General features: G+C 45.1%; 1 protein-coding gene across 1 annotated transcript in view; it reads right to left on the reverse strand.

Moving 5' to 3' along the window:
- si:dkey-181m9.8 (E3 ubiquitin-protein ligase lubel) overlaps positions 1–27,038 on the reverse strand; it is a 103,280-nt gene that overhangs the window by 38,718 nt on the left and 37,524 nt on the right. The window contains exons 8-13 of the mRNA XM_068031682.1: positions 25,187–25,247; positions 21,775–21,827; positions 15,238–15,357; positions 13,413–13,679; positions 12,439–12,599; positions 12,030–12,227 (exon numbers count right to left, since the gene is read on the reverse strand). Of these exons, the coding sequence (XP_067887783.1) occupies positions 12,030–12,227; positions 12,439–12,599; positions 13,413–13,679; positions 15,238–15,357; positions 21,775–21,827; positions 25,187–25,247 (860 nt within the window). The remainder of the gene's footprint in view (positions 1–12,029; positions 12,228–12,438; positions 12,600–13,412; positions 13,680–15,237; positions 15,358–21,774; positions 21,828–25,186; positions 25,248–27,038) is intronic.

Consider the following 27,038-nt stretch of genomic DNA (forward strand, 5'->3'; position numbering starts at 1 on the left):
ATTGGAAGAAGGTTAACTTCAATGGGATGAGAGGGGATCTAGCCAAGGTAAAATGTAACCAAAGACTGACAGGAAAAACTGTAATGGAACAACAGGTGATCTTTAAAGGAGGAGATGTTTCAAGTACAGGCTAGATACATTCCAGCAAGGGCGAAACGTAAGACAACCAAAGCCAGGACTCCTTGGATGACAAGGGAGACAATATGATGAAACAAAAAAGAGTGTATGATGCATAATCAGGTGAATTCTTCAAGTGAGAACCAGGCCAAATACAATAAGTTGAGAGGGGAAGTGAAGAGGAAAATAAGACTGGCAAAGAGCAAAGATATGAACAGAATGGCAGCTAACATAACACAAAAATCTTGTCCTGGCATGTAGATAGTGAGTGGGGAGTAAGAGGTGGGGGTAGGGCCTAAGAGGGTGATATATGTTCAGAGGCATCGGGCAAGGCTAAAGTATTTAATGAGTACTTTGTATTGGTGTTGCTACGACCAGGTGAGAAAGGTGTCTCGGGTTCCCTCTCAGCCTTCACCTGGTCTTACTATAACAGGGTTTTACTTTCAAACACACAATGTTTTTAGTTCCCCCTTGGTGAATCCTTGTTCACCGCTTTTCAATTATAAGGCAAAGAAACCAGCACAAAAAGGTTTCCTCAGGTTTAAAGAAGAAAAGCTGAAATGCATTAAACTTGAACTTAAACTCTAATTCAGTTGACGCCTACAGATACACGACGTGCCCATGCTAGCATGCAAATAGAGACAGAAAAGAGAAGAAAAATAAAGTGGAAAAGTTTAAGATAATATCTGAAGAGTTTTTGTTATGGTTCTTCGAGTTCACTGTAGAGTCCTTGATTGTAGGTAGATCTTGCTTTTGGTTGGGGCCCAGTATTCTTCTTAAACCTTGTTCACTGTAGGAGACTTTTCCCTCTTGGGGTTCATCTGCCTTCACTGGATTCAGAGGCTTGTGAGAAAGAGATGGGAGCAGACAGGAGAGATCTTCTCAGTCCAGGAGCAAAAAGTCTTTCTGAGTTCAAACTCTGTGGCTAGTTCAAAAGACCCCAGAACAGCCAGTTAATCATGTGACCAGCTGGTCTAACCAGTCCTGGATTGTATCACTTTAGCAGTCTCTGGAAAGCTCCTCTTACACACAATACCCGGTGATCAAGGTCCATTGTGGATTGAATGTGTCAGGGAATGGTCCTTTGTCCATCCAAGCACTGTCTGTTAATATGCAAATATCTTTTCCAGTCACGGCTGATCTGTTTAACAAGTCATTTACTCGCTCCAGCAACTGTTTAAAATCAATCTTCATGACAAAATTAATGTGCCTCATTCTTGGCAGGTGGGGGCCTAGCATGACAGTGTTTACAGCGGAAGAGGGTGCGGACAAAATAAATTGGTAGCAACGGAGATGGTACAGGTAATGGATGGGATGAAAATTGATAAAGGATTCACTGGAAAAGCTAGCCATGCTTAAGAATGGATAAGTCACCTGGTCTGGATGGCTTCAATCCCAGGTTGCGAACGGAAGTGGGAGTGGAGATAGCAGAAGGCTCGCCATAATCATCCAATCTTCCCTAAATACAGGGTAGGTGCCAGAAAATTGAAGCGTGGCATAGGTGTAAGGACATTCTTAGTAACTACAGGCTAGTCAGTTTAACATTGATGGTGGGCAAGGTCTTAGAAACAATAATCAGGGGAAAAAAAAAATCAACAGGTACTTGGAGAGGTTTGAACCAATTAAGGAGAGCACACATTTGTAAAAGGCAGATCATGCTTGACTAATCGAATTTAATTTTTTGATAAAGAGAGAAGGTCGATGAAGGGAAAGCAGTGGATGTTGTGTATATGGATTTCAAGAAAGCATTTGAAAAAGTACCATTTAAAAGACTGGTTAACAAAATTGAGGCTCATGGAATAGGAGGGTCAGTGTCAGCTTGGATAAAAAATTGGCTTAAGAACAGAAAACAGCGAGTCGTGGTAAATGGTTCTTTTTCAGACTGGAGGATGGTAGACAGTGGTCTTCCCCAAGGTTCAGTGCTTGGACCACTGCTTGTTTTGATATACATAAATGACTTGGATATTGGCATACAGAGTAAAATGTGAAATTTTGCGAATGATACCAATACGGCAAACAGTGAGGATGATACCCATCGAGTGCAACAAGGCGTAGATAGGCTAGCAGAATGGGAGTCAAGTAGCAGATGCAATTTAACACAGAGAAATGTACGGTGATGCAATTTGCCAGAAGGGATAGGGAGAGGCAATTTAGACTTAATGGCACAGTTCTAAGAGAGCGTGAAGGAACATGGGGACCTGGGTCTTCACGTGCATAGATCTTTGAAGGTAGAAGGACACAGAGTTTTTTTATTCGTTCATGGGATGTGGCCGTCACTGGCTAGGTCAGCATTTATTGCCCATCCCGAACTGCCCTCGAGAAGGTGGTGGTGAGCTGCATTCTTGAACCACTTCAGTCCTTGGGGTGTAGGTACACCAACAGTGCTGTGAGGAAGGGAGTTCCAGAATTTTGATGTAGCGACAGTGAAGGAACAGCGATATAGCTCCAAGTCAGGATGGTGTGTGGCTTGGAGGGGAACTTGCAGGTGGTGGTGTTCCCACACAGCTGCTGTCCTTGGCCTTCTAGGTGGTAGAGATCATGGGTTTGGAAGGTGCTGTTGAAGGAGCCTTGGTGAGTTGCTGCAGTGCATCTTGTAGATGGTACACACTGCTGCCACTGTGCATTGGTAGTGGAGCGAATGAATGTTGAAGGTTGTATATGGGATGCCAATCAAGCAGTCTGCTTTGTCCAAGCTTCTTGAGTGTTGGTGGAGCTCCACCCATCCAGGCAAGTGGAAAGTATGCCAACACATTCCTGATTTGTGCCCTGTAGATGGTGGACAGGCACTGGTGAGTCAGGAGGTGTGTCATGCTAGGCTCCCACCTGCCAAGAATGAGGCACATTAATTTTGTCATGAACATTGATTTTAAACTGTTTCTGGAGTGAAGAAAGGACTTGTTAAACAGATCAGCCGTGGCTGGAAAATACATTTGCATATTAACAGATAGTGTTTGGACGGACAAAGGACCATTCCCTGACACATTCAACCCACAGTGCACCATGATCACCAGGTATTGTGTGTAAGAGAAGCATTCCAGAGACTGGTAAGGTGATACAATCCAAGATGTGGTCAGACCAGTTAGTCACATGACTAACCTGTTTGGCAACCTGGGGTTTTCTAAATTGTACAAACAGTTTGAACTCAGAGTGCCTGTTTGCTCCTGGACTGAGAAGATCTCTCCTCTCTGCTCCCATCTCTTTCTCACAAGCTTCTGAGTACCCGGAAGACACAAGAACCCCAAGAGGGAAAAGTCTCCTCCAGTGAACAAGGCTTAAGAAGAATACTGGGCCCCAACAAAAAGCAAGATCTACCTACAATCAAGGACTCTACAGTGAGCTCGAAGAACAGTAACAAAAACTCTTCAGATAGTGCCTCAAATTTTTCTACTTTATTTTCCCTCTGCTTTTTTCTGTCTCTATTTGCAATGCACGTATCGCATATGCATACTAGCGTGTCAATCCGTAGGCGTCAACCGAATTAGAGTTTAAATTTAATAAATTTCAACTTTTCTTCTTTAAGCCTATGGATAACTGTCTGTGCTTGTTTCTTTGCCTTATAATTGGAAAGCAGTGAACAAGGATTCACCAAGGGGGAGCTAAAAAGACAGTGTGTTTAAAAATTATCCCTGTTACGGTAAAACCAGGTGAAGGTTGAAAGGGACCCCAGACCTCTTTCTCACCTGGTCGAAACAGAAATTTGGGTGCTAACGTCCAGAATCTTACCCACAGACAAATGAGATGAATTGGAAGTGGGAAGCCAAATTATTCACAATCAAAAAGAGCAAGATCAATACAGGTTTTCTTGTGGCTGTTTGTGTTTGAATACTAACATGTATGCGACTGAGGTCAGTAGCTCCCCAAGCCAGGGTGAAATAACTTGGGATAAGCTAAAAGCACTGTCCATGGAGGAGTTGAGGAAAATGGCTGAGCAGTGTAGGATCATTGTCCATGACAAGGCTAGAAAGTCTGAAATCCTAAGGCGAGTGGCCAACCATTTCTCCCTTGAATCTGAAGAAGCAGAAACAGAGGTTGGAAGCAGACCCAGACATGGTATTGTTAGCAAAGTTACAACTAGAACAAAGGAAACTTGAATTAGAAGAAAGAGAAAGACAGGAGAAGGAGAAAGAGAGAGCCTTCCAGAAGGAACATGAAGGGAAAGAAAGAGGAGAGAAAAAGACAGGAGAAAGAACGAGAGAGAGGAGAGAGAAAGAGAAAGAATATTCCAGAAGGAATGTTAAGAAAGAGAGCTGAAGCGGCTTGAGTAGGGGGTGACAGAGTAACCCGAGTGAAAGCACGGCCAATACGGAGGAGGATAATTCAGGGCAGAGCACAAAATTGTTAAAACTAGCTCAACTATTTCCAAAATTCAATGAGGAGGATGTAGGAGTATTTTTTGTGTCCTTTGAGAAATTGGCAAGGCAGCTGAAATGGCCAGCTAAGACTGGCCTCTTTTACTACAAAGGAAGCGAAATGGAAAAGCCCATGAGGTTTATTCCTTGTTGCCAGATGAGAGTTCATCAAATTATTAGTTTAGTTTAGAGATACAGCACTGAAACAGGCCCTTCGGCCCACCGAGTCTGTGCCGACCATTAACCACCCATTTATACTAATCCCATATTCCTACACATCCTCACCTGTCCCTATATTTCCCTACCACCTACCTATACTAGGGACAATTACTAATGGCCAATTTACCTATCAACCTGCAAGTCTTTGACATGTGGGAGGAAACCGGAGTACCCGGAGGAAACCCACGCAGACACAGGGAGAACTTGCAAACTCCACACAGGCAGTACCCAGAATTGAACCCGGGTCGCTGGAGCTGTGAGGCTGTGGTGCTAACCACTGCGCCACTGTGCCGACCAAAAATGCTATCCTCGGGGCATATGAATTAGTACCCGAAGCCTATCGCCAAAAGTTTAGGACCCTCAAGAAGCAAGCTAATCAAACTTATCTGGAGTTTGAAAGTAGTACCCAGCTGGCTTTTGATCAGTGGCTGATTGTGCTTGAAGTACAGCTCAGCTACGAGAAACCCAGAGAAGTAATTCTGTTAGAGGAATATAAACATTCTCTTCCACCCTCCAACAAGACCCATGTAGAGGAGCAGCGGGTTCAGAGAGACAAGAAAGCAGCTGTTCTGGAAGATGAGTTTGCTTTCATTTATAAGTCGGTCTCCCAGGGGAGAATCTTTCCTAGTCACCCCCATAACTCCAAAAAGGACAAAGGGTGGGTAGGTGATAGAAGCCCAAGCAGTCCTGAGAGAGAAAGAAAAGCAGAAGACAGAGGGGTCCCTCCTCTAGCCAAAAAGGAAGGTGCTGTGAGCAAGAGTGAGACCCGGAGACCTCTGTGCTTCCATTGTAATAAAGCAGGGCATTTAAAATCTGACTGCTGGAAACTAAAGGGAAAACCGTTAGTGTTAATCAGGGCACACTTGCTCAGTGAAGAAGGGACCCTGATGGAAAGCACAGCAGAACTAACTATGGCTTTAACTGCAGTAAGAGTGAGACCCAGGAAGCTTACGGCTGCAAGTGCAGGAAAGGTTAATAGGATTCCTGAAGGTTTATCAGGGTTTTGTGTCTGAAGGGAAAGTAACCCCATACCCCTCAAGTGGGGCTAGCAAGCCCATAGTAATTCTCTGGGACACAGGGGCCACTAGATCCCTTTTACTGGGAAAAGGCCTGACCTTTCCCCCCCAAGAGCACAGTGAACACCAGAATGGTGGTGAATAGTATTGGAGGGCAGTGCATGCCTGTACTTGTACACCGTATGCACCTGGGGTGCGACCTAGCTTCGGGACCGGTGACCGTAGGGGTTGTCTCTAGTTTGCCTATGGACGAGGTTGACCTGCTCCTAGGTAACGATCTGGCGGTGGTGAAGGTGGTAGCCACCGCACCAACCCCCCCTCCCCCACCACTCCCCCCACACCCCCCCCACCCCACAACCCCCCCCTCCCCCACCCCCCCCTCCCCCCCACCCCCACACAACCCCCACCTCCCCCACCCCCACACCCCACCCACCCCCACCCCCACCCCCACACCAACCCACCCCCACACCCAACCCCCCCACACACCCACCCCCACACCTCCCCCCCCACCCCACAACCCCCCCTCCCCCACCCCCCACCCACCCCCACCCCCACCACACCCACCCCCACCCCACCCACCCCCAACCCACCCCCACACCCACCCCACACCCACACCCCCCCCACCCACACCCCCACACCCCCCCACCCCCCACCCCCCCCACCCACTCCCCCACACCCCCCCACCCCCCACCCCCCCCACCCACTCCCACACCCCCCCACCCCCACTCCCACACCCCCCCCACCCACTCCCACACCCCCCCCACACCCACCCCACCCCCCACCCACCCCCCTTTTTGTTGGGGCCCAGTATTCTTCTTAAACCTTATTCGCTGTAGGAGACTTTTCTTTCTTGGGGTTCATGTGTCTTCAGTGGATTCAGAGGATTGTGAGAAAAAGATGGGAGCAGACAGGAGAGATCTTCTCAGTCCAGGAGCAAACAGTCTTTCTGAGTTCAAACTCTCTGTGGCGAGTTCAAAACCCCTGGAACAGGCTGTTAGTCATGTGACCAGCTGGTCCAACCAGTCCTGGCCCCTATGGATTGCATCACCCCAGCAGGCCCTGGAATGCGCTTCCCACCCCTCACTGTTTAGTGATCAGCATCCATTGTGGGTTGACTGCGTCAGGGAATGGTCCTTTGTCTACACAAGCACCGTCTGTTAGCATGCAAATGTTTTTTCCAGCCACGGCTGATCTGTACAACAAGTCACCTCCTCGCTCCAGCCACAGTTCAGAATCAACATTCATATGACAAAACCAACATGCCTCATTCTTGGCAGGTGGGGGCCTGCATGACACAGGTATGACTCCAAGCAGTGGAGAGTTTTCCCCAGTTTTGCTTAGGGTCCTTGATGCCATAGTCTGTCAAACGCTGTCTTGACGTTATGGGCAGTCACACTCACCTCACTTCTGGAGTTCAGCTCTTTTGTCCTTGTTTGAACAAAGGCTGTAATGAGGTCAGGAGCTGAGTGGCCCCGGCGGAAACCCAGCTGAGCGTCAGTGAGCAGATTATTGCTGAGCAAGTGCCACTTGATAGACCTGCCGACGACCCCGTCCATCACTTTGCTGATGATCAAGAGTAGGTCAGTAGGGCTGTAATTGGCCGGGTTGGATTTGTCCTGCTTTTTTTTTTGTGTACAGGGCATACTTGGGCAATTTTCCACATTGCTGGGTAGATGCCTGTATTGTATCTGTACTGGAACAGCTTGGCTAGGGGCACGGCTAGTTCTGCTGCACATGTCTTCAGTACTATTAGGGGCAGCACAGTGGCGCAGTGGTTAGCACCGCAGCCTCACAGCTCCAGCGACCCGGGTTCAATTCTGGGTACTGCCTGTGTGGAGTTTGCAAGTTCTCCCTGTGTCTGCATGGGTTTCCTCCGGGTGCTCCGGTTTCCTCCCACAGCCAAAAGACTTGCAGGTTGATAGGTAAATTGGCCATTATAAATTGCCCATAGTATAGGTAGGTGGTCGGGGAATATAGGGACAGGTGAGGATGTGGTAGGAATATGGGATTAGTATAAATGGGTGGTTAATGGTCGGCACAGACTCGGTGGGCCGAAGGGCCTGTTTCAGTGCTGTATCTCTAAATCTAAATCTATTGCTCACATGTTGTCAGGGCCCATAGCTTTTGCAGTATCCAGAGCCTTCAGCCATTTCTTGATATCACATGGAGTGAATTGGATTGGCTGAAGACTGGCATTTGAGACGCTGGATCCTCAAGAGACTGAGATGGATCATCCACTTGGAACTTCTGGCTGAAGATGGATGTAAATGTTTCAGCCTCGACTTTTGCACTGATGTGCTGGGCTCCCCCATCATTGAGGATGGGGTTATTTGTGGAGCCTCCTCCTCCCATTAATTATTTAATTGTCCACCACCATTCACAACTGAATGTGGCAGGACTGTAGAGCTTAGATCTGACCAGTTGGTTATGGGATCCCTTAGCCCTGTCCATCGCATGTTGCTTCTGCTGTTTGGCACACAAGTAGTCCTGTGTTGTAGCTTCACCAGGCTGATATCTCATTTTTAGATCGGCCTGGTGCTGCTCCTGGCATGCCCTCCTGCACTCTTCATTGAACCAGAGTTGGTCCCCCCGCTTAATGGTAATGGTAGAGTGGGGGATATGCTGGGCCATGAGGTTACAGATTGTGGCTGAATACAATTCTGCTGCTGCTCATGGCTTACAGTGCCTCATGGATGCCCAGTTTTAAGTTGCTAGATCTGTTTGAAGTCCATTCCGTTTAGTACAGTGGTAATGCCACACAACACGATGGTGGGTATCCTCCTCAATGTGAAGACGGAACTTCATCTCCACAAGGACTGTGCGGTGGTCACTCCTACCAATACCATCATGGACAGATGCATCTGCGACAGGTAGACTGGTGAGGACGAGGTCAAGTTGGTTCCCTCCCCACCTGCCGCAGACCCAGTCTAGCAGCCATGTCCTTTAAGACTTGGTCAAATCGGTCAGTGGTGGTGCTACCGAGCCACTCCTGGTGATGGACATTGAAGTCCCCTACCCAGAGTACAATCTGTGCCTTTGTCACCCTGAGTGCTTCCTCCAAGTGGTGTTCAACATGGAGAAGCACTGATTCATCAGCCAAGAGGGGCCGGTGGCTGGTAATCAGCAGGAGGTTTCCTTGCCCATGTTTGACCTGATGCCATGAGACGTCATGGGATCCGGAGTCAATTTTGAGAACTCCCAGGGCAATTCCCTCCCGACTGTATACCACTGTGCCACCACCTTTGGTAGGTCTGTCCTGTCAGTTGGACAGTACATACCTAGGGATGGTGGTGCTAGGGATATTGTCTGCAAGGTATGATTCCGTGAGTATGACTTGTCTGTGGGACAGCTCTCCCAATTTTGGCACAAGCCCCCAGACTTCAGTAAGGAGGACAGGACTGGGTTTGCCGTTGTCGTTTCCAGTGCCTCGGTCGATGCCAGGCGATCCGTCCAGTTTCATTCCTTTTCTTAGATTTTGTAGCGGTTTTATACAACTGAGTGGCTTTCTAGGCCATTTCAGAGGACATTTAAGAGTCAATCACATTGCTGTGGGTCTGGAGTCACATGTAGGCCAGATTTCCTTCCCTAAAGGGCATTAGTAAACCAGATGGGTTTTCACAACAATCGACAACGGTTTCATGGTCGCCATTAGACTAGCTTTTCATTCATAATTTATTAATTTAATTCAAATTTCACCATCTGCCAAGGTGGAATTTGAACCCATGTCTCCAGAGCATTAGCCTAGACCTCTGAATTACTAGTCCAATGACATCACCACAACACCACGTCTCCCCTTCAGTAGCAAGGGTTTCAGCAGCAGGTGAGCTAAGAGGGGGCAAAATCGGGCAATGTTACGGAGTGGAAATAGGCGGTCTTAGAGATGGCATGAATATGAGGTTGGAAGCTCATCTCGGGGTCAAATACGAACAAAAGAATTAAGAGCAGGAGTAGGCCACTCGGCCCCTAGAGCCTGCTCCGCCATTCAATAAGTTCATGGCTGAACTGATTACTCCACACTTCCACCTACCTCCAATAACCTTTCACCCCTTGCTAAACAAGAATCTATCTACCTCTGCCTTAAAAATATTCAAGACTCTGCTTCCACCGCCTTTTGAGGAAGAGAATTCCAAAGACTCTCGACCCTCTGTGAGAAACAATTTCTAATTTCTGTCTTAAATGGGCGACCCCTTATTTTTAAACAGTGACTCCTAGTTCTAGATTCTCCCACAAGGGGAAACATCCTTTCCACATCCAAATGTGACACCAAGGTTGTGAACAGACTGGCTTAATCTCAGACTGTTGCCAGGGAGAGGGAGCTACCGAAAACAATGGCTTCAGTCTTCCCAATATTTAGTTGGAGGAAACTTCTGCTCATCCAATACTGGATGTTAGATAAGCAGTCTGATAATTTAGTAATAGTGGAGGAGTGGAGAGAAGTGGTGCTGAGGTAGAGCTGAGTGTTATCAGCATCCATGTGAAAGTTAACGCGGTGCTTTTGGATAGTGTCGCTGAGGGGCAGTATGTAGATGAGAAATAGGAGGGGGACACCAGAGGTAATGGTGTGGGAGCAGGAAGAGAAGTCATTGCAAATGATTCTCTGGCTCCAATTAGGCTGATAAGAATAGAGCCGGGTGAGAGCAGTCCCACCCAGCTGGACGACAGTGGAGAGGTGTTGGAGGAGGATGGTGTGCTGAACCATATCAAAGACTGCAGACAGATTGAGAAAGATGAGGAAGGAAAGTTTATCTTTGTCACAGTCAGATAGGATGTCATTTGTGGCTTTGATATGAACTGTTTCGGTACTGCAGCAGGGGTGGAAACCTGATTGGAGGGACTCAAACATGGAGTTCTGGGAAAGATGAGAATGGATCTGGAAAGCGACAATGCATTCAAGGACTTTGGAGAGGAAAAGGAGATTGGAGGTGGGACAGCAGTTTGCAACGGTGCTGGGGTCAAGGGTTGTTCTTTTGAGAAAAAAGGTAAAGGCGGCAGATTTAGAGAGAAGCGTTTACAATAACGGCCAGGATGGTGACCAGGAGGGGAAGTTAGGTGATTATCAGTTTAGTGGGAATAGGATCGAGGGAACAGGAGGGGGTGGGGGGTAGTCTCATGGACAAGATGAACTCAGATAGGGCATGAGGGGAGATAGGAGAGAAACTAGAGAAAGATGCGAGTTCAGGGCTAGGGCAGGGTGGAGCATTAGAGGAAGTTGGCCAGCTGGGCTAGTGAAAGGGAGGGACATGGCAGAGGCAGCTGATCAGATGGTCTCGAGCTAAGTGACAAAGAAGTCTATGAGCTCCTCTCACTTATTGTTGGAGGTGGAGGGGGCAGGGGAGAGGGGTTTAAGATGACAGTCCGCAGTGGAGAAAAGAAGCCGGTGTTATCTTTGCATTCCAGTGAGCAATCTTAGCAGACAGAGCAGGACCTGATGGCATTTTAAGTGGTCCAGCCAGATTTAGTGGTGGATGGCTGAACCAGTTGTCCACCATACCCTTTGAAGTCTGCGACAAAGAAAAGCTGTTCCCATTAGCTGATGGTACAAGGACTAGTGGACACAGATTTAAGGTTTTGGGCAAGAGATACAGGTGGATATGAGGAAGAACTTTCTTATACAGTGAGTGGTAATGACCTGGAACATGTTGCCTATGCAGAGACGATCAATGATTTCAAAAGGGAATTGGATGGGCACTTGAGGAAAATAAAATTGCAGGGATATGGAGATAGATGGGTGCAATGGGACAGACTGGATTGCTGTACAGAGAGCTGGCATGGACTTGATCGGCCAAATGGCCTCCTTCTGTGCCCTAATGATCTTATGTCTTGTAATGTGGTGTGTTAAAAGGAACAATAAAAATTGCCTAAAGGTCTGTAAACAATAGGTGGTTTTAAATGGGGTAGTTTCCTAATGGGGGACAACTTTCAGCTTTAAAGGAATTTTAGGCAGAGGGCAGCTGAACTGGCGACATATATTTTTCTCTAAGCAGGAAGGAAGAGAAGGGATGGAATCATAGAATGGTTACAGCACAAGGAGCAATTTTCCTAGTGCCACTCCTCTGCCTTCTCCCCGTTGCCTGCACATTCTTCCTTTAATGGTGTACAGGAATGAAGTCAGCTGACTGATGTGAGCAAGCAGGTATCGGTCTGATCACTTTTTTGTGTCCTAGTACATAAATACATAAAACATAATGTTTCAACCCAACTACTTCATGCTCAGCTCTGCACGAGGTAAAAGTGTCCTGTATGGGTCATAGATTTTGCAAGAACAAGTTAGTGTATTACTGCCCTATATTTCACAGCAGTGCCAAGAATTCTAGATATTATACCATACCTTGCTAAAAGATACATGTTCTCTACAAATGGGACACTCATGAGAAAGATATCGCAAAGCTGATTCATAATTTAAACCAGAGTGCACAACTTCCATCACATCATCAGCGTTGAAATTCTGGTCTTGGAGGCTCAGTAATCTCTGGAACATTTCTGATTTTTCCCTTGGCAGATCAACAGGAATCGATTGCAAATCTAGCTGTGAATTGATAGAAACAGAAATCCCTCTGTGATTATGAGGAAAAACTTCCTTTGGAACCAAAGAGAGTCTATCTCACAATGATCTACACTTATCCTCTACATGGTACCTGCTATCACAGTAAATAAGTAGATATTAAAACACAACGAACTGAGGGAAACTACAGTTCTAGTTCACAAGAACCAATATGTTAGCATTTAAAGTTACCTACCCAATTTTGGCAGGTATGCGCCATATCCTCAGGGAGAATTTTAGCACTGTCATCTTCAGCTAACGCACCATCTTTCTCATTATACAACTTCGCCTGCATGGTGAAGTTTTTATTATTAATGATGATCACATGATGTTCCTGTTGGGCAATTCTTTCTGCAACTGAACAAAAAATAAGTTTAAAATAATTTTAGGTCAGTGAATACAGCATCAGTTCTCACATCCAGAACAAAAAAAAAGTTGTACCTGTATTTTTGTTTAACCTTATTGTGCGTTAAATTTTATGTGATTTTTCCTCAGTGCCCGGAACCAAAGCTTTAAAAAGACATAGTTTTCCAAGGCTATTAGAACAATTTCCTAACAACATTACCAGACTGACATTTTGCAATTAGATGTTATTCCAATTTGCATGAAGCAATGCAACATCACTTACATGATCTTGAAGTTGCTGAAATAAATGCAGCCTCTGCTGGAAAATATCATGGGCAAATCTTATCCATAATTTAAAAAGCCGTATTAGAAAGACAAAGCATGCATCTCCTTTAAGGGAGAACCCATATCCATCAGCAGAATTATAGTGAAGCATTTCTGTTGTTTTTTTCAAAATATATTTTTGCTTAAGAGTGAATATTGCTGACAATATTTTGGTAACCAGCTTTGAGGAGTTACTGATATGAATTTCCATGAACACTGGAAGCACCCAAGGTTGATCATTTTCTTCTAATAGATGTTAATTCAGCTGTCAGTCTATAGAATTATGGTGCTATATTATGGCTATGGGTACTTGAAAAGGTATAACTCTGCAGCCTCACAGCTGGTATACAACACACCTTAGCTTTGAGCACAACTAATAAAGTCTTATTTTTTGATGGGAAAGTAAGATTTTAAAATAAAGTTCTATAGATGAGCATACAAAAAAGTAAAATTCTGCATTATTGCTTAGAAAAGCTGAATCATACTTCAAGTGTACTGTACCTTTGGCATCATCAAAGGTGATAACAGCAGATCCTGGAATTCTAGTTGGATACCGAAAATCGACTATTTCCCCACCACCGTTTATAGCTCTTTGGAAAAATATGGTAAGCTTATCTTTCATCCTGTGCCATGGAAGTTCAACAGGAATGTTAAGCACATGCACTCTCCGTTTATCCTTAAACAAGCTTGAATTCTGAGCGTCATATAAACGCAAAGGTTTTGCATCTTCCAATTCAATCTGATCGGAAGAAAACTTATCAGCCACACCTTCAAAAAACAGAGCACATCATTCTAAAACCTGCATGACAGATTTGACACAGGCAAATTCATAATGAAAATCTGTACACCTCAATATAAAAAGTAATTTTTCAAAGATTAGCTTTGTTTAAAAGAATAATTTGCACTGATTGACACACACCAATGGAAAATTGGCAGCATGACTTACAGTCTGATCCTTATCGGACTCCAGTGCACACTATAGGAGGCAGCATTACATAAGCTTTAGTTTATAGTGGGTGCAGTATAACTCCAACCTGAAACAGTATCATGTTTTAGAATTTCCCAGGGCCCTTTAAACATCTGGGCACTTCAAAAGATTTTTCAGCATTAGGCGAAAGGGATATTCCTACCTAAACTGTCTTAATATTGAAAATTAGCAGCCAGGGAGTACAGCTCTGCATGTGCATTCAAGTACACTTATACAGACCTCCTTTCTGACTGAGCTTAGTGCAACCCCCAGTCACGTAGCAATGGAATGCCAACTGCGCACTGCACTTCATGGATACTGGTCTCAGACCAGTAGCTGCAGTATAACAGCTGCCAAATAATTTCTGATAGATTATTTTCTAAACAGATTTTTCTCACTGATGGGCATTTTCTAAATACTAATTAGCACTCTTAACAGTCTGTTCTAAAAGCCAGCTGTAGAACTACTTCAAACATTAAAAAATATTGGGCTGAACCTTAACGCCCAAAAACCTGTGGGTTGGGGTCGTTTCAGAGGTTAAAATCCCAAAAATTTGTAACAGGAACTGAATCTGCCCCAAACTCGCCGACCTCTGGCCTTAATGGAAGCGGTGCAATTGGTGTGTGATCAATTAGCTTGCGGGAAGCAGGTTCATTTAATTATAATGAGGCTGTCTGCCTTCATTTTTACAGTCATTCTATTTTTAACCACAGGCAGCCAGGTTTCCCAGGCCTCGGGAAATACAGCAGTCTAATGGAGGCGAGAAGGGCTGAATCTATGAGGTAAGTGTCTTTTACAGCATTGCTTGTGAGCCAGGAGGAGCAGGAGTGTTTTCTGCAGGCCCAGCAAGTTACCCAGTAAACCCCACCATGCGATCTGTCTGTTCTCCCCCACCCCAGCCACCGTTGGATCCATCCACACTGTCCCTCTCCCCACACCACCACCCTCATCAGGACCCTCAGACCACCTCTAGATCCTGCAATCGGGCCCACCTGACCAAAATCGGACTTCCCCCACCAATGGTCTTTCCCACTCCCCCAATGCACGTACCTGCTCCCCTAGCCTTCGGCCTTGAGGTAGATTTCCCACCCGAAAACCTCCAGCCTGTCAATCAGGCTGCCTGTGGACAGGAACCGCACAGAAAAAAATTTCAAAGAGCCCTGCAGTTAAATTCTGCAGGACATTTGGGAAACCCATTCTTCCCAATCTCACAACAGTCCCTTTGCACAGAACCTGCCTCCAGGCTAAAATCCAGGCCATTAGTTTTAGAACAAATATCTTGTACGGAAGATAAGATGAAGACTAGGTAGTTATTCAATTTAAGCACTTTAAATTTCAGGTCGATTGTACCAATGCTACCTTGTTTGTTTCGAGAAGATGTCACCAAGTTAAATGCATTAAGCACTTTGTCCAACTCCAAGTCTTTAAACAAATCTGCAGTTTGTTCTACAGAATCCATTTTCTTCTTCATTGCATGATCTATCAAATAAAGGAAACAAGAATATAACATTTCAAGCAAATGATTTGAAATGCAGTAAACAGTAACTACACAGACACTTGACAATCTTATTCTGAATATACCTTATGGCAGTCGGGTGACACAAAGGCAGGAATTTTATACTTCTGTGCTTTTAAGCCTGTAATTTTTCTCCCATTCACTATAATGCATGAAACATAACAGGCCAGCAAGCAAAAACGCAGAAAACCCTGGCCATCATGGTGGTGTACTGTACCATGGAGTAGTAACAGAAAGATAGGAAACAGGAGCAGCAGTAGGCCAGATCCGCATGCCAGGGAGGGGGAAAATACAATAAACAAGGGGCATAGCTAACCTCATACCACTTTCCCACACTTCCTCATGACCAGTCAGACTCAAATTGGCAAAATACAGGCCTAGGACATGGCAGCCTTCCCAATTTCTTGGTCTAGCAAGCCACATGAAGATGAAGTTAAAAATAGCTTGATTAATAAATTGGATAAAAAAAAGTGTCTTCCTCTCCCATTCCCCAGGGAAAGTGGTCCTGTAGACGATTAGAACAAGAAAATTACCTGTCAAAAATAAAAAGCACCATACTGGAAACCTGAAACAAAAACAAAAAAGTTGGAAACAGCAGCAAGGTCAGGCAGCATCTGTGGAGACAACAGTCAAAGTTTTGGAATTGCTCTCTTTCTCAGAAGTGAAACATAAGAGATAAATAAGTATATTAATAGCAGCAGAAAAAAGGGCAGGGAGAAACAGAGAAAGCATCAGTGGAATGATGCAACAGATCTTCTCAGTAATGGAAAGATGCATTAAACAAGTTTATTTCTTTTAAACAAATTAGACACTAAATGAACAAAGACACACCAATAGCTAAGGGAGCAGGAGGCGTAGGGAAAGGGTGAGGAAATGGGACAGATGGAAAACAGCAAAGCTGATGATTAGGTTTGAAATTAAAACGCAAGATGCTAACAAAGTACAGTGGATTCATCAGTTCTAAGAAGGGAACAGGTTAACAGCAGTATGTTCTTATTAAGGGATGCCCATCCAAAACACCAACTGTTCTTCCTCCTCCCAAATACTTTGGATCTGATAGTATATCAGCAAACCTGCTGTAAAAGAAATGGAGGATATAGTTGAAATACATAGCCTCTGATAGGCTATGCCTTCCACCAGTTGCCTTGAACAGACTGTCGCGGTGGTGGTGTGTCTACACCAAATAATTTCTCTGTCCCCCTACTCCTCTGGCACTTTCTTCTTTGAGCATCTCACTTTGCTCCATCGCTCTTCCCTCTCATTCAAAATCCTCATTTTTTACCGCCCACCTAAGTACCAGAAAAATTTTCTCACCAAGATACCTTCACTGCTTTCCTCCCTCAGGCTCTGCAAAGAGCAAATTCTCATCCTTGGGGATTTCAACTTCCATCTCAATTCATCATGTTCTCTCTCCTCTGAGTTGACTGCCTTTCTAGCCTCCCATTTCTCCCTCCATATTAACTTCCTAAACCATATTCACAGGCACCTCCTTCACCTTGCCATCTCAAGTGGCCCCACTACTCCCATCATGCCAATCGCTGATAAGGCCATCTCTGATCACTTCCTTTTGATTGCTCACCAGCCACAACCCCATCCACGCCCCAATCCTACTTACCTGTGTCCTCCCCTGGAAAAATACTCTCTTCCAACTGCACTTTCAAAATCGCAACAGCCTTTAGCCCTTCATTCACCACAATATTTCTGCAGCTACCAATCTGCTTACCCAATGCCAGTGGCGCTGAAGGTCACCATGGCACTGAAATTCTATGCCTCTGGATCTTTCCAAAGATCCACTGGAGATGTGTGGGATTCCGCAGTCTGCGGCGCAGCAGTGCATCAAGGAATTCACCGACACCGTGTTCAAGAGGGCAGGCGCTACCCCACCACTCCAAACAGTCAAGCTGAGAGGGCTATCGGATTCGGGGCCATCGCTGGATTCCTCCAGTATGCAACTGCGACCACTGCAAACGGATCATGCAGGTCTGTGTACGGTTCCCAGGGAAGCAACTACGATGCTTACATACTTCGGTAGTTCCAGGCGCCAGAACTTTTCCAGCCCCCCGCCGCGCACCTTCCGGGATGGATACTGGGAGACAAAGGTTACCCACTAAGGACATGGCTACTGACACCTGTGAGGAACCCATGCATGGATGCAGAGGACAAGTACACTTGCCATGGGACTACCCGTGCAAACGTTGAGCAGGTCATTGGTCTCCTGAAGATGAGATTTCATTGCCTGGATCAGTCCAGTGAATTCCTTCAGTATGCCACTGTGACGGTCTTGCGTATCATGGTGGTCTGTTGTGCAGCGCACAACCTGGTATGATACATTGTCCAGTGAGGATATCGTGGATTATGATGCCTTCTCCAACAATGAGGATGTGGAGCAGAACACTGCCCAGGCAGTGCCAGATGAAGGCCCGCAGGGTCAGCAGGAAAAGGCGCCAGCAGATACACGCAAGGAGGTGCAAGATGCCCTTATACATTCACGCTTATGACCCTTACTACTTTTGGTAGCCACTGCAATAAAGCCATACTTTATGCAACCCTGTGTGCCTTCCTTCATTTCGCACTCTGTAGCCCTGCGCCCAGGTGCACATCGCACAGTGGCAAGGCTGAAGTGTTCAGCACTTGCGGCTTGGTCCCTTGCTTCCAGCCCCTTCGCAGAAGCAGGTTTTAAATAGCATCCCAAAGGGCATAAATAAAAGGAGGGAGATGTTGTGATATCATAGTACTTCTTTATCGTATGTAACATCAAACACGACTTTTGTAGAGCAAACATTCACCAGTGAACCCCAAATGCATCTCCGGCAGCATCTGTGGAAAGAGAAGCAGAGTTAACGTTTCGGGTCAGTGACCCTTCTTTGGAACTCTCTTTCCACAGATGCTGCAAGACCTGCTGAGCGGTTCCAGCATTTCTTGCTTTTATTTCAGATTTCCAGCATCCGCAGTATTTTGCTTTTATTACCCAAATGCATTTCGGTGCTCTTAAATCTTTTCTGGGTGCTCCTACCTGGTGCTCCCCCGCGCTGTCTTAGCATTCTTCACAAGGGAGAAGGCTACTTGCCAGGCAGCAGGCAAAGATGAGAAAGTGGTACAAACAAATAGTATTTATGTGGCTCATAAATTAAATAGAAACTTAACAATTTAACATTATGTAACACATCCATATGCATACCCTTGTGCACAGTCTTTACTCTTTTTCGGCTACTCCTTTGTGGTGCATCCACAGTAGCTTCAGTAGGAGACAGGCTGCTCACATCCAGAGTCTGACTGCTGAGATGCTCTTGGCTGATGTCGTCAGATGTTTGGGGCCTGTAAGGGCCCCGCCAAAGACTTCTCCAACTGAACTTGTACAGGAGCAGACTCAGCCATCAGGACACGAGATAACACGTAGGACACTGACTGAGGGGGGTACTGGGTGAAGAATGGAAGCGCTTTGAGCAGAGTCCCCACTTCCATGGCCCCTTTCACCATCATCCCTCTCGTGGCCCACCCACACTTCCCTGCTAGCAATGAGCTCAAGAACACTTTGCAGCACGTTGGTGGGACACTAAGCAGCCATGGTTTCATCAATCCTATTTAAGGTTTCATTCAGTGTGTGCTAGCCATTGATGAAGGCCTGCGTGCAGTCATTTGACTGTGTTTCATGCTCCATGCAAGTGGCCACCCTTTCCATGGACACGGACATCATCACAAGGGCCTACAACAACATGCTTGAGACGGATTCCTCCAATCTCTCTGCAAGCATGCACAGTACAGCTGGAAAGTCTGGCAATACCTCCTACATTCCTTACTGCTGTTCTACAAGTCTCCTCTTTGTCGACAGCCCCCAAGGTTCAACATCTGTGTCCAGCTGAGCAAAGCTTGGAGCATCCTGTACGCTCTAATGCAGAATGGCCAATGCTGTTCTGTCTCCACCATCTGCTATTTCTCACTTGTGATGTGAGAGATACCAGGTGAAAACCCAGCTCTTACATCTTAATGGCCCACCAAATGTGAGTAACTGAGCTGGTGCTTCGTCTGCATGAAACCTGTGATAGTGCACCATCAGTGTGACCTCCTCTGAGGAGTTCTCATCGTCCTCCTAGACCACCTCCTGTGGAACATCTGATGCTCTGTGGGAGATTGACAACATGAATTAGAACTGTCAAGGTAACAATCTCTTAAGTGAACGCTATGCGTACAATCAAATTTCACTGGCTGCTGACATCAAGTCAACATGAGTGAATGCTGTACGCCATGCGAATGTCTGATGTTTAATAGTCACCAAGCAGCTGGGAGGCTCTCATCTCCAATGGCCAGGCATGCTGAGACTCTGCACTTCCTCGTATTGAGATGGTGTAGTGGTAGATGGTCAGAGGAGTATGTGAGTAACTGTACATAGACAGAGATGGGTGCAACTGCAGGGTAAGTTGGTGTGGGGAGTGATATGCAAGAGTAGGCTTGGGAAGCATAGTGAAGGGGTTGTCGTGATGTGCACAGCAGAATGTAGTTGAGTGTGCCACTGTACTCAACTTTCCTGCCCTAATTAGGTCATTAAATTGCTTCCAGCACTGAATCCAGGAGAACAGCACCAGACTCCTGCTGCTCAGCTGCTCTGCAATCTTCAGCCAAGCTTTCTTGCTCTCTGTGGTAGGCTTCTACCTCCCATTGGCAATGAAGAGCATTTCCCTGAGGGCCCTTAAAGACTGCATCATCAGATCTAGGGAGGCATCTGTGAAGCGAGGCCCAGCCTTGCCACGTTGGGACTCCATAATGCCAGTTGCTTCCTCTGTTCCCGTCTCCAATATCTATTAACAGGCAACTTTGCAGCATCGCTTTAAATAGATCAGTTATAATTGACTAACGTGTGTCATTGTCATGCCTGGTCATGCTAATTGGTCGGGAAACCCTGAAGTCAGATGCAATTGTGGTGGTTGGGTTAAAAAACCCGGCTCCTAGCATGTCACCACATTAAAATCCCCCCCTAAACATTATCCATTATAAATGCAGGAATTTATAATGGAAAATTCAAAAATAAGGAATGTATGACTTTAAAATGAAGACTGAATTACATCAGTGCACTCTGAAGTTATTTTCTGCCCTCCAAAATATAATTCGCCTGAAGACTCCCTATGTGAAAAACATGGGACTATTAGGGTCATAGAGTCATAAAGACATTTACTGCATAGAAGGAGACCATTCAGCCCATCGAGTCCAACCCGCTCTCCGTGGAGCAAACCAATCAGTCCCACTCCCCCGCTCGTTCCCCACAGCCCAGCAAGTTTATTTCCTTCAAGTGCCCATTCAATTCCCAATTCCCAGACTAAATTTTCTTTGCTAAGCATGGAATCTCTTACATGTACCAGTTTTCAAATTTCAAACATGTTGCACCTTCTACAAGTCAAACTTACATAATCTGTTGTTTCAAGATATTTTAACCATTTATCTATACAAAGGATTTGGAAAAGAGTTACATTTAAGGGTTATGTTTGAAAGCACTGAAACAAAAGATGGTTAAATGGTAATTTAACTCAAAGACCGTTAGCAATAAGCAATTTATTATCCCGTATCACTAATAGATAAATGTCTCACTTGCATTCTGTCACGAGGTCCCTGATCCTGGTGCTCAGCAGAGGCTATGTGGCATAGGCCCCTATCCTCGTCTCGTGAACAGCGGAAGGTAAACAATAGGACAGAGACACATGTAGATAGTCTTTATGCTCAAGGGAGATTGGACCTCAGTGGTCAGGAGTTATTTTTCGTCTCTGCGCCTGCTTGCTTGCTTTAGAGGGGCAGCAACGAAGGTTCGCTAAATTGATTCCTGGGATAAGAGGGTTGTCCTGTGACGAGAGGCTGAGTAAATTGGGCGTACACTCTCTGGAGTTAAGAAGAATGAGAGATGTTCTCATACAAGATCTTGAGAGGGCTTAACCGGGTAGATGCCGAGAGGCTGTTTTGCCTGGCTGGAGAGCCTAGAACTAGGGGGGCATAGTCTCAGGATAAGGAGTCATCCATTTAGGACTGAGATGAGAAAAATTTCTTTGGAATTCTCTGCTCCAGAGGGGTGTGGATAATCAGTCATTAAATATATTCAACGCTGAGATTGTTAAATTGTTGGACTCTAAGGGAATCCAAGGATATGGGAATTGGGTGAGAAAGCAGATTTGAGACTGAAGATCAGGCTAGATTTTACTGAATGACAGAGAGGCTTGAGAGACTGTATGACCTACTCCTGCTCCTATTTCTTATGCTTGTTTAAGTCAAACGAAATAACCCACTAATGTGGGGAAAGGTGGCGTATTCATTATTTTCACATTATTACATAGCCGAGTTGCACTGTGAATTGACTGCATCTGATCACAATAATTGCTGGATTATAAAATGGTAATACATACCAGATTTTCCCTTGACAGCTTCACGTAAAGATCTGGAAGGCAACAGACTAGAACTACATAAAGAACAAAATTAAACAAAACATTTAGTTCCATAACTTCAAATCCATTATGCAACTACACCAACAATTTTAACAAACTATGAACCAATAATGAACAAAACCATCTGTATTTCTTTTAATCTGTTGTTGATATTTTTAAAACTTTTATTTTTTGTTTAATGAAATGGTCAGTCATGTAAGAGACATTTATTTAAAAAAAGTATTAATAGGCTTACTTACACTGTAATGTTCCTAGTTATTTTTTGTTGCACAACTGTTGGAAAGGTTTTTAACATACATCTGAATTTTTGTATTGTAGAAGAAAACCACAATACGTCTTAAGACACAAAAACAACTTCCTACAGGACACGAAATGCAGATGCTGGAAATCTAAAATAAAAACACAATGCTTGAAATACTCAGCTGGTCAAGCAGCATCTGTGGAGAGAGAAACAGTTAACATTTCAGATCAATGATATTTCAATTGACCTGAAACATTTGCCTGGAGAATAACAGGGGTGGTCTATATAGGCTGCGGGGCAGCATTTAGGACGGAAAACCCAGAAGTCTAAAAACTCCACAGCGTGTGGAGAAACCAACTCCATGCTTGTGTCTTTTGCCACTGACAATTCCCCACCCTGAAGTCAGCCTGATAGACAAGCTTGGCTTCCAATCAAGCAATCAAGGAGGAGCACTCTGGATCAGACCACAGAATCAGGTAGCTCCAATCCCTGCCCCTGGCGGGGTGTCAATTCTGAGAGGGGTCCGAACATGGATTTCGGGGGTCTCTGCAAGAGGGAGTGGATGGAGGAGGAGGTGAATGGGGGAGGGCTTGGTGGGGGGCGGGATGCCGAAAGGAAGCTCTCCTGTTCCTCATGGCCCACACAGAGTGTTGAAAAGGCCCTTATCTTCTCCCCAAAATTGTCCAGGTCTCCCTTCCGTTGCCAGGCTTCTCAAGGCCTGGGAAACCTAACTGACCACATTAAACCTGTAAAACATGTCAAATCAAAGGCAATCATCAGATTGCCTGCCCCTTGTCCCGCATCCATTAAACCCAGAAGTGTACAGATTGGAGTCAGGTTTGAGACTTTTAACCTCTGGCCTGACCCCTAACCCACCCGTTTTTGGGTGTTAAAATTCAGCCTATTAATTCTGTTTCTCTCTCCATAGATACTGTCTGACCTGCTGAGTATTTCCACCAGTTTCTGCTTTTACTTCTACAAATGCTCAATTTGAAATCATATGAGTTTGCATAATACAATAACTGAAAGCAGATATTGCAATGTACTTGTGCTTCGCCCTAATGGAGTTTCAGTGACATTGAGTGGAATCTTCTGCCCTTTGAAAAACTTCAGGCATCAGGGCCATTTCTGGGTCCTGACCCCTATCATGGAACTATTTTTTTTCTCATCTGTTTAAACAGTGTGCCTTTAAGACTCAGTCTAAAAACAGTGTACCTTTACGACAGAGAGAGAAGCTTTTAGATTCTTTGAGAATAGTGTGCCACAGCAAGCCTGTTTCCTAGGCAACAGAAGGAGAGAAGCCACGTTCTGTAATTGTATCAATTTAACTGTGTAGGGAATGGCTAAAACCAGTCTGAACTAGAGCCCAACGAAGTGTGCTTACTAAAAATCTGTCTATATCTCAGCAGAAAAATCTACATTGAGCTCAGACGGTTTGCTTAAGAAGGAAATAACCTTGGAAAGAACATTTTCATTGTTATAGAGGTAGTAAATTCGAAACTCTTAAGAAATCTCTGCTACAGAAGTGACTAGCTCGATTGCCTGTTTGTGTTTGCTGAAATTCTCAGTGAAGTTTCTACTGAAAGACTGCCAATTTAAAAATGCAAACAGACCTGTTGCTATACTCCTTGTTAAAAAAACTGTGTAATGCCTGCTGCAGCTGAAGTACTTTGAGTGCATATTCCTTAAAGACTGTTCCGTCGAATTCGCCTGCAGTCTTCGAGTGGCATCTGATTATTCTACTCTGGGACACTTCATCAAGGGCGCACAGTGGCGCAGTGGTTAGCACCGCAGCCTCACAGCTCCAGGGACCCGGGTTCGATTCCGGGTACTGACTGTGTGGAGTTTGCAAGTTCTCCCTGTGTCTGCGTGGGTTTTCTCCGGGTGCTCCGGTTTCCTCCCACAAGCCAAAAGACTTGCAGGTTGATAGGTAAATTGGCCATTATAAATTGTCACTAGTTTAGGTAGGTGGTAGGGAAATAGAGGGACAGGTGGGGATGTTTGGTAGGAATATGGGATTAGTATAAATGGGTGATTGATGTTCGGCACAGACTCGGTGGGCCGAAGGGCCTGTTTCAGTGCTGTATCTCTAATCTAATCTAATCAACCGGGAATGTAATCCACCAGGACTTACAACCCAGCTATTTATTTTATTGCTAAGAAACACCATTTTTAAAACCGGTTAACTGTTGGTTTTTGAATGTATGTGTGTGTGCATGGGGTTAGGATAAATAAGAAGTTATAAGGTCCTTAGACATAAATTTATCTTAACAGTGTTTAAGATTTTGTTTATCAATAAATAGTTAATTTGTTGTTGTTTAAAGATACCTGGTTTGGTGTATTTTATTCTGAGAGTTAACGAAGTGTCTAATTTAGCTAATTTCCGATAGGTGGGAAAACCTTAATAATATGGGGCAACCTGTGGAGTGATGTGACTGAATTGACAGCGCTTTGCTCCTGCTTTGGTCGTAACACCCGACATGGGTCAGAGTTGCGTCGACAAGTGGAATCTTCTGGGAGGCAGCCAATTAAGAAGCTGCCTCCACATTTGGTGGGTTCCTGAGGCAGGAGGCCCAATCAGAGGGTTTTCAGCACTGCACAGATGACAGCTCCACTGGTAGAGGTGGGCGTTGCTGAGGCAGGTAGGGGAGTGTGAGGGCGCCTCAAGATGTAGGCGCTTTTGGAAGCATGTTGAAGATTTAAACATAAGGAAGGGTCACAGCTCTTAGGGCCATCAGGGTGGATATGAAACCTCTCCACGGAAACAGCCCAGGCTGCAGCATATAGATTTATGTGGCTCAATAATGGGGCCAGTGAGATGAGGGACCGCTAGCTGTCTGGCCTGCCACCTCCACTGCTCTTAGAGCCTGCCTTCGGCAAAAGCGTACGGAGGTGGGAATGCGACAGGGAGCTGACCAGACACCCAACTTTCAATATTTGCTCCCTGTCCCGCCTCCCAAGCCACCTCCACGGGGCTGCAAAGATTCCTTTTAACTCAAAAGTCAACTTCCCTTGACAAAAAACTCTAATTATCCAATAATTCAAATTAAGCAATTTAAATGAAACATAAGATAATTTATGTACATTTTAATTTGAATTAATATGTAACTTGCAACTTCTTAGTCTTATTACCTTGGAGAAATTCTTGCAGGAGACACAGAATTATCACTGCCTTGATGCTGGCAACTAAGGGCTGTAAAAGTTAAATGCAAACCCAATTAACATATTTAATTTAAACATATTTAAACATACAATAATCTCAACAAATTTATCCACCATCAACAAGTTCCAGTATATTCTTTTACATATAAAAAGATACAAGTAAGCATCCTCAATAACTGAGTGTGTAAATACCCTTTGTGGTGCAACACTTAGCTCTGTGCAGTAGGACTGGTTGATTTCAGGAGTTCAACAAGATACTAATGTTCGGGTTCCACTTCCACATAAACCATTTAACCAGAAAGTTATAAATGTGGACTTTGGGCAAAGACAATATTTGGCCAAGAGGTGAAGCCCCACCCCATCCCTGAGCACCTTGTTAACACTCAGTGCACAGAACATACAGAGAATTGTCACTTGGGCAAGTTACTGGAAGGTTGCTGGTATCCATCCAATGATTTGCCAGTGTTAGTCACTCCTTCAGGACGAAAGAGAAATAACGAGGGAAAAAAGGATAATAAATCCTTCAAATTTAAAGTGCACTGAGGGGGATTTTGTGCAGGCTATGGGGGTTTCGGCCACCAGCTGAAGTGCCAGTGAGAGCCCTGCATTGCCTCCTTTGGGGAAAACCTGCCGCATTACGTGCCAATGAGACACTTAAGTGGACAGAGGCAGGCCTTCCCCAGGATTAGGGACCCCGGCGACGGAAGTCCCACTTGCTGAGCTGCTGGCCAATCAGAGACCAGCAGCTCTTTTGCAGAGCAGTGCCACGACAGAGGCAGTGGCTGCTGCTGGTAATGCATCCACCGGAAGCAAGGGACTCAGGCCACAGGTAAGTCAGGGTGGGAAGGAGTTTGCAGGGTGGGGGTCAGCTCTCAGCAGGCCACCCCCTTCCCGATGCCAGGTCCGTCGATCAGGCACTGTGCCTTTCGAATAGGAACCCTCACCCCGGAGCTGGCAAGCAACCCTGCACGTGTTTGCTTGGCAAGTCCCCCGTGTGGTGACAGGCCCACCCGCTGCTGGGCTAATATCAGTGGAGGAATGAGGCCCTTAATTTGGCATTAATTGCCTACTTAAGGGTCTCAACCGATGGCGGGATGGGAAAGCTATCCATGGGCCTTCCGCTACGGATTTAACTGAGGTGGTTGTAGGAAGGTGTTGGGTTCTGCCCCTGCCACCTTCCCACCCTATAAAATGCACTCCCTACTTCCAAACCTGCTGTGGGGGAGAACATAAAATACTCCCTAATTTTCAGAAATGTTTTACAGATGCAGAACTATTTGATCTGTTTATTTATTCTATGCAACGGTTTGGCCCCCTTTCATTGTCAAACCAAATTAACTGTACTATTTACTCCATCTTCCTGCTATTTAATAAATGGAATTTTGCTGTAACTTATCAAAGAATATATTTTCTTATGGAATACATTTCAGACGATATTTGTAACTGTGTCAATAAATATGTATTTATTTAAAATGAAAAATTACTATTTTGAGTAATGGCAATTCATTACATATTACAAAAGTATGATTTTAATATTTTCCTTTTTGTGTTTTGAAAGTGTCAACAGTGAATTAGTAATCTGCTACAGAAAACCTTCCCAGTTGATTCCTATCTAGACCCTTAAAAGTAACTGAGTGAGGACAAATGTAGATTTGGCTTCACTCAGCTCACCTTATGTTACTTAGGTTCAGCTAACAGCACTCCTGCCTTTGAGTCAGTATTACACTGAAGCATCAGCTTGCCTTATGCGTTCAAGTGGGGTCAGGCCCCATTTTCCGTTTTGAACATATAAGGTAGGCTCACAATTCAATGCAATATTGCC

Source organism: Heterodontus francisci, chromosome 5, assembly GCF_036365525.1.
Source record: "Heterodontus francisci isolate sHetFra1 chromosome 5, sHetFra1.hap1, whole genome shotgun sequence".
Taxonomy (NCBI): Eukaryota; Metazoa; Chordata; class Chondrichthyes; order Heterodontiformes; family Heterodontidae; genus Heterodontus; species Heterodontus francisci.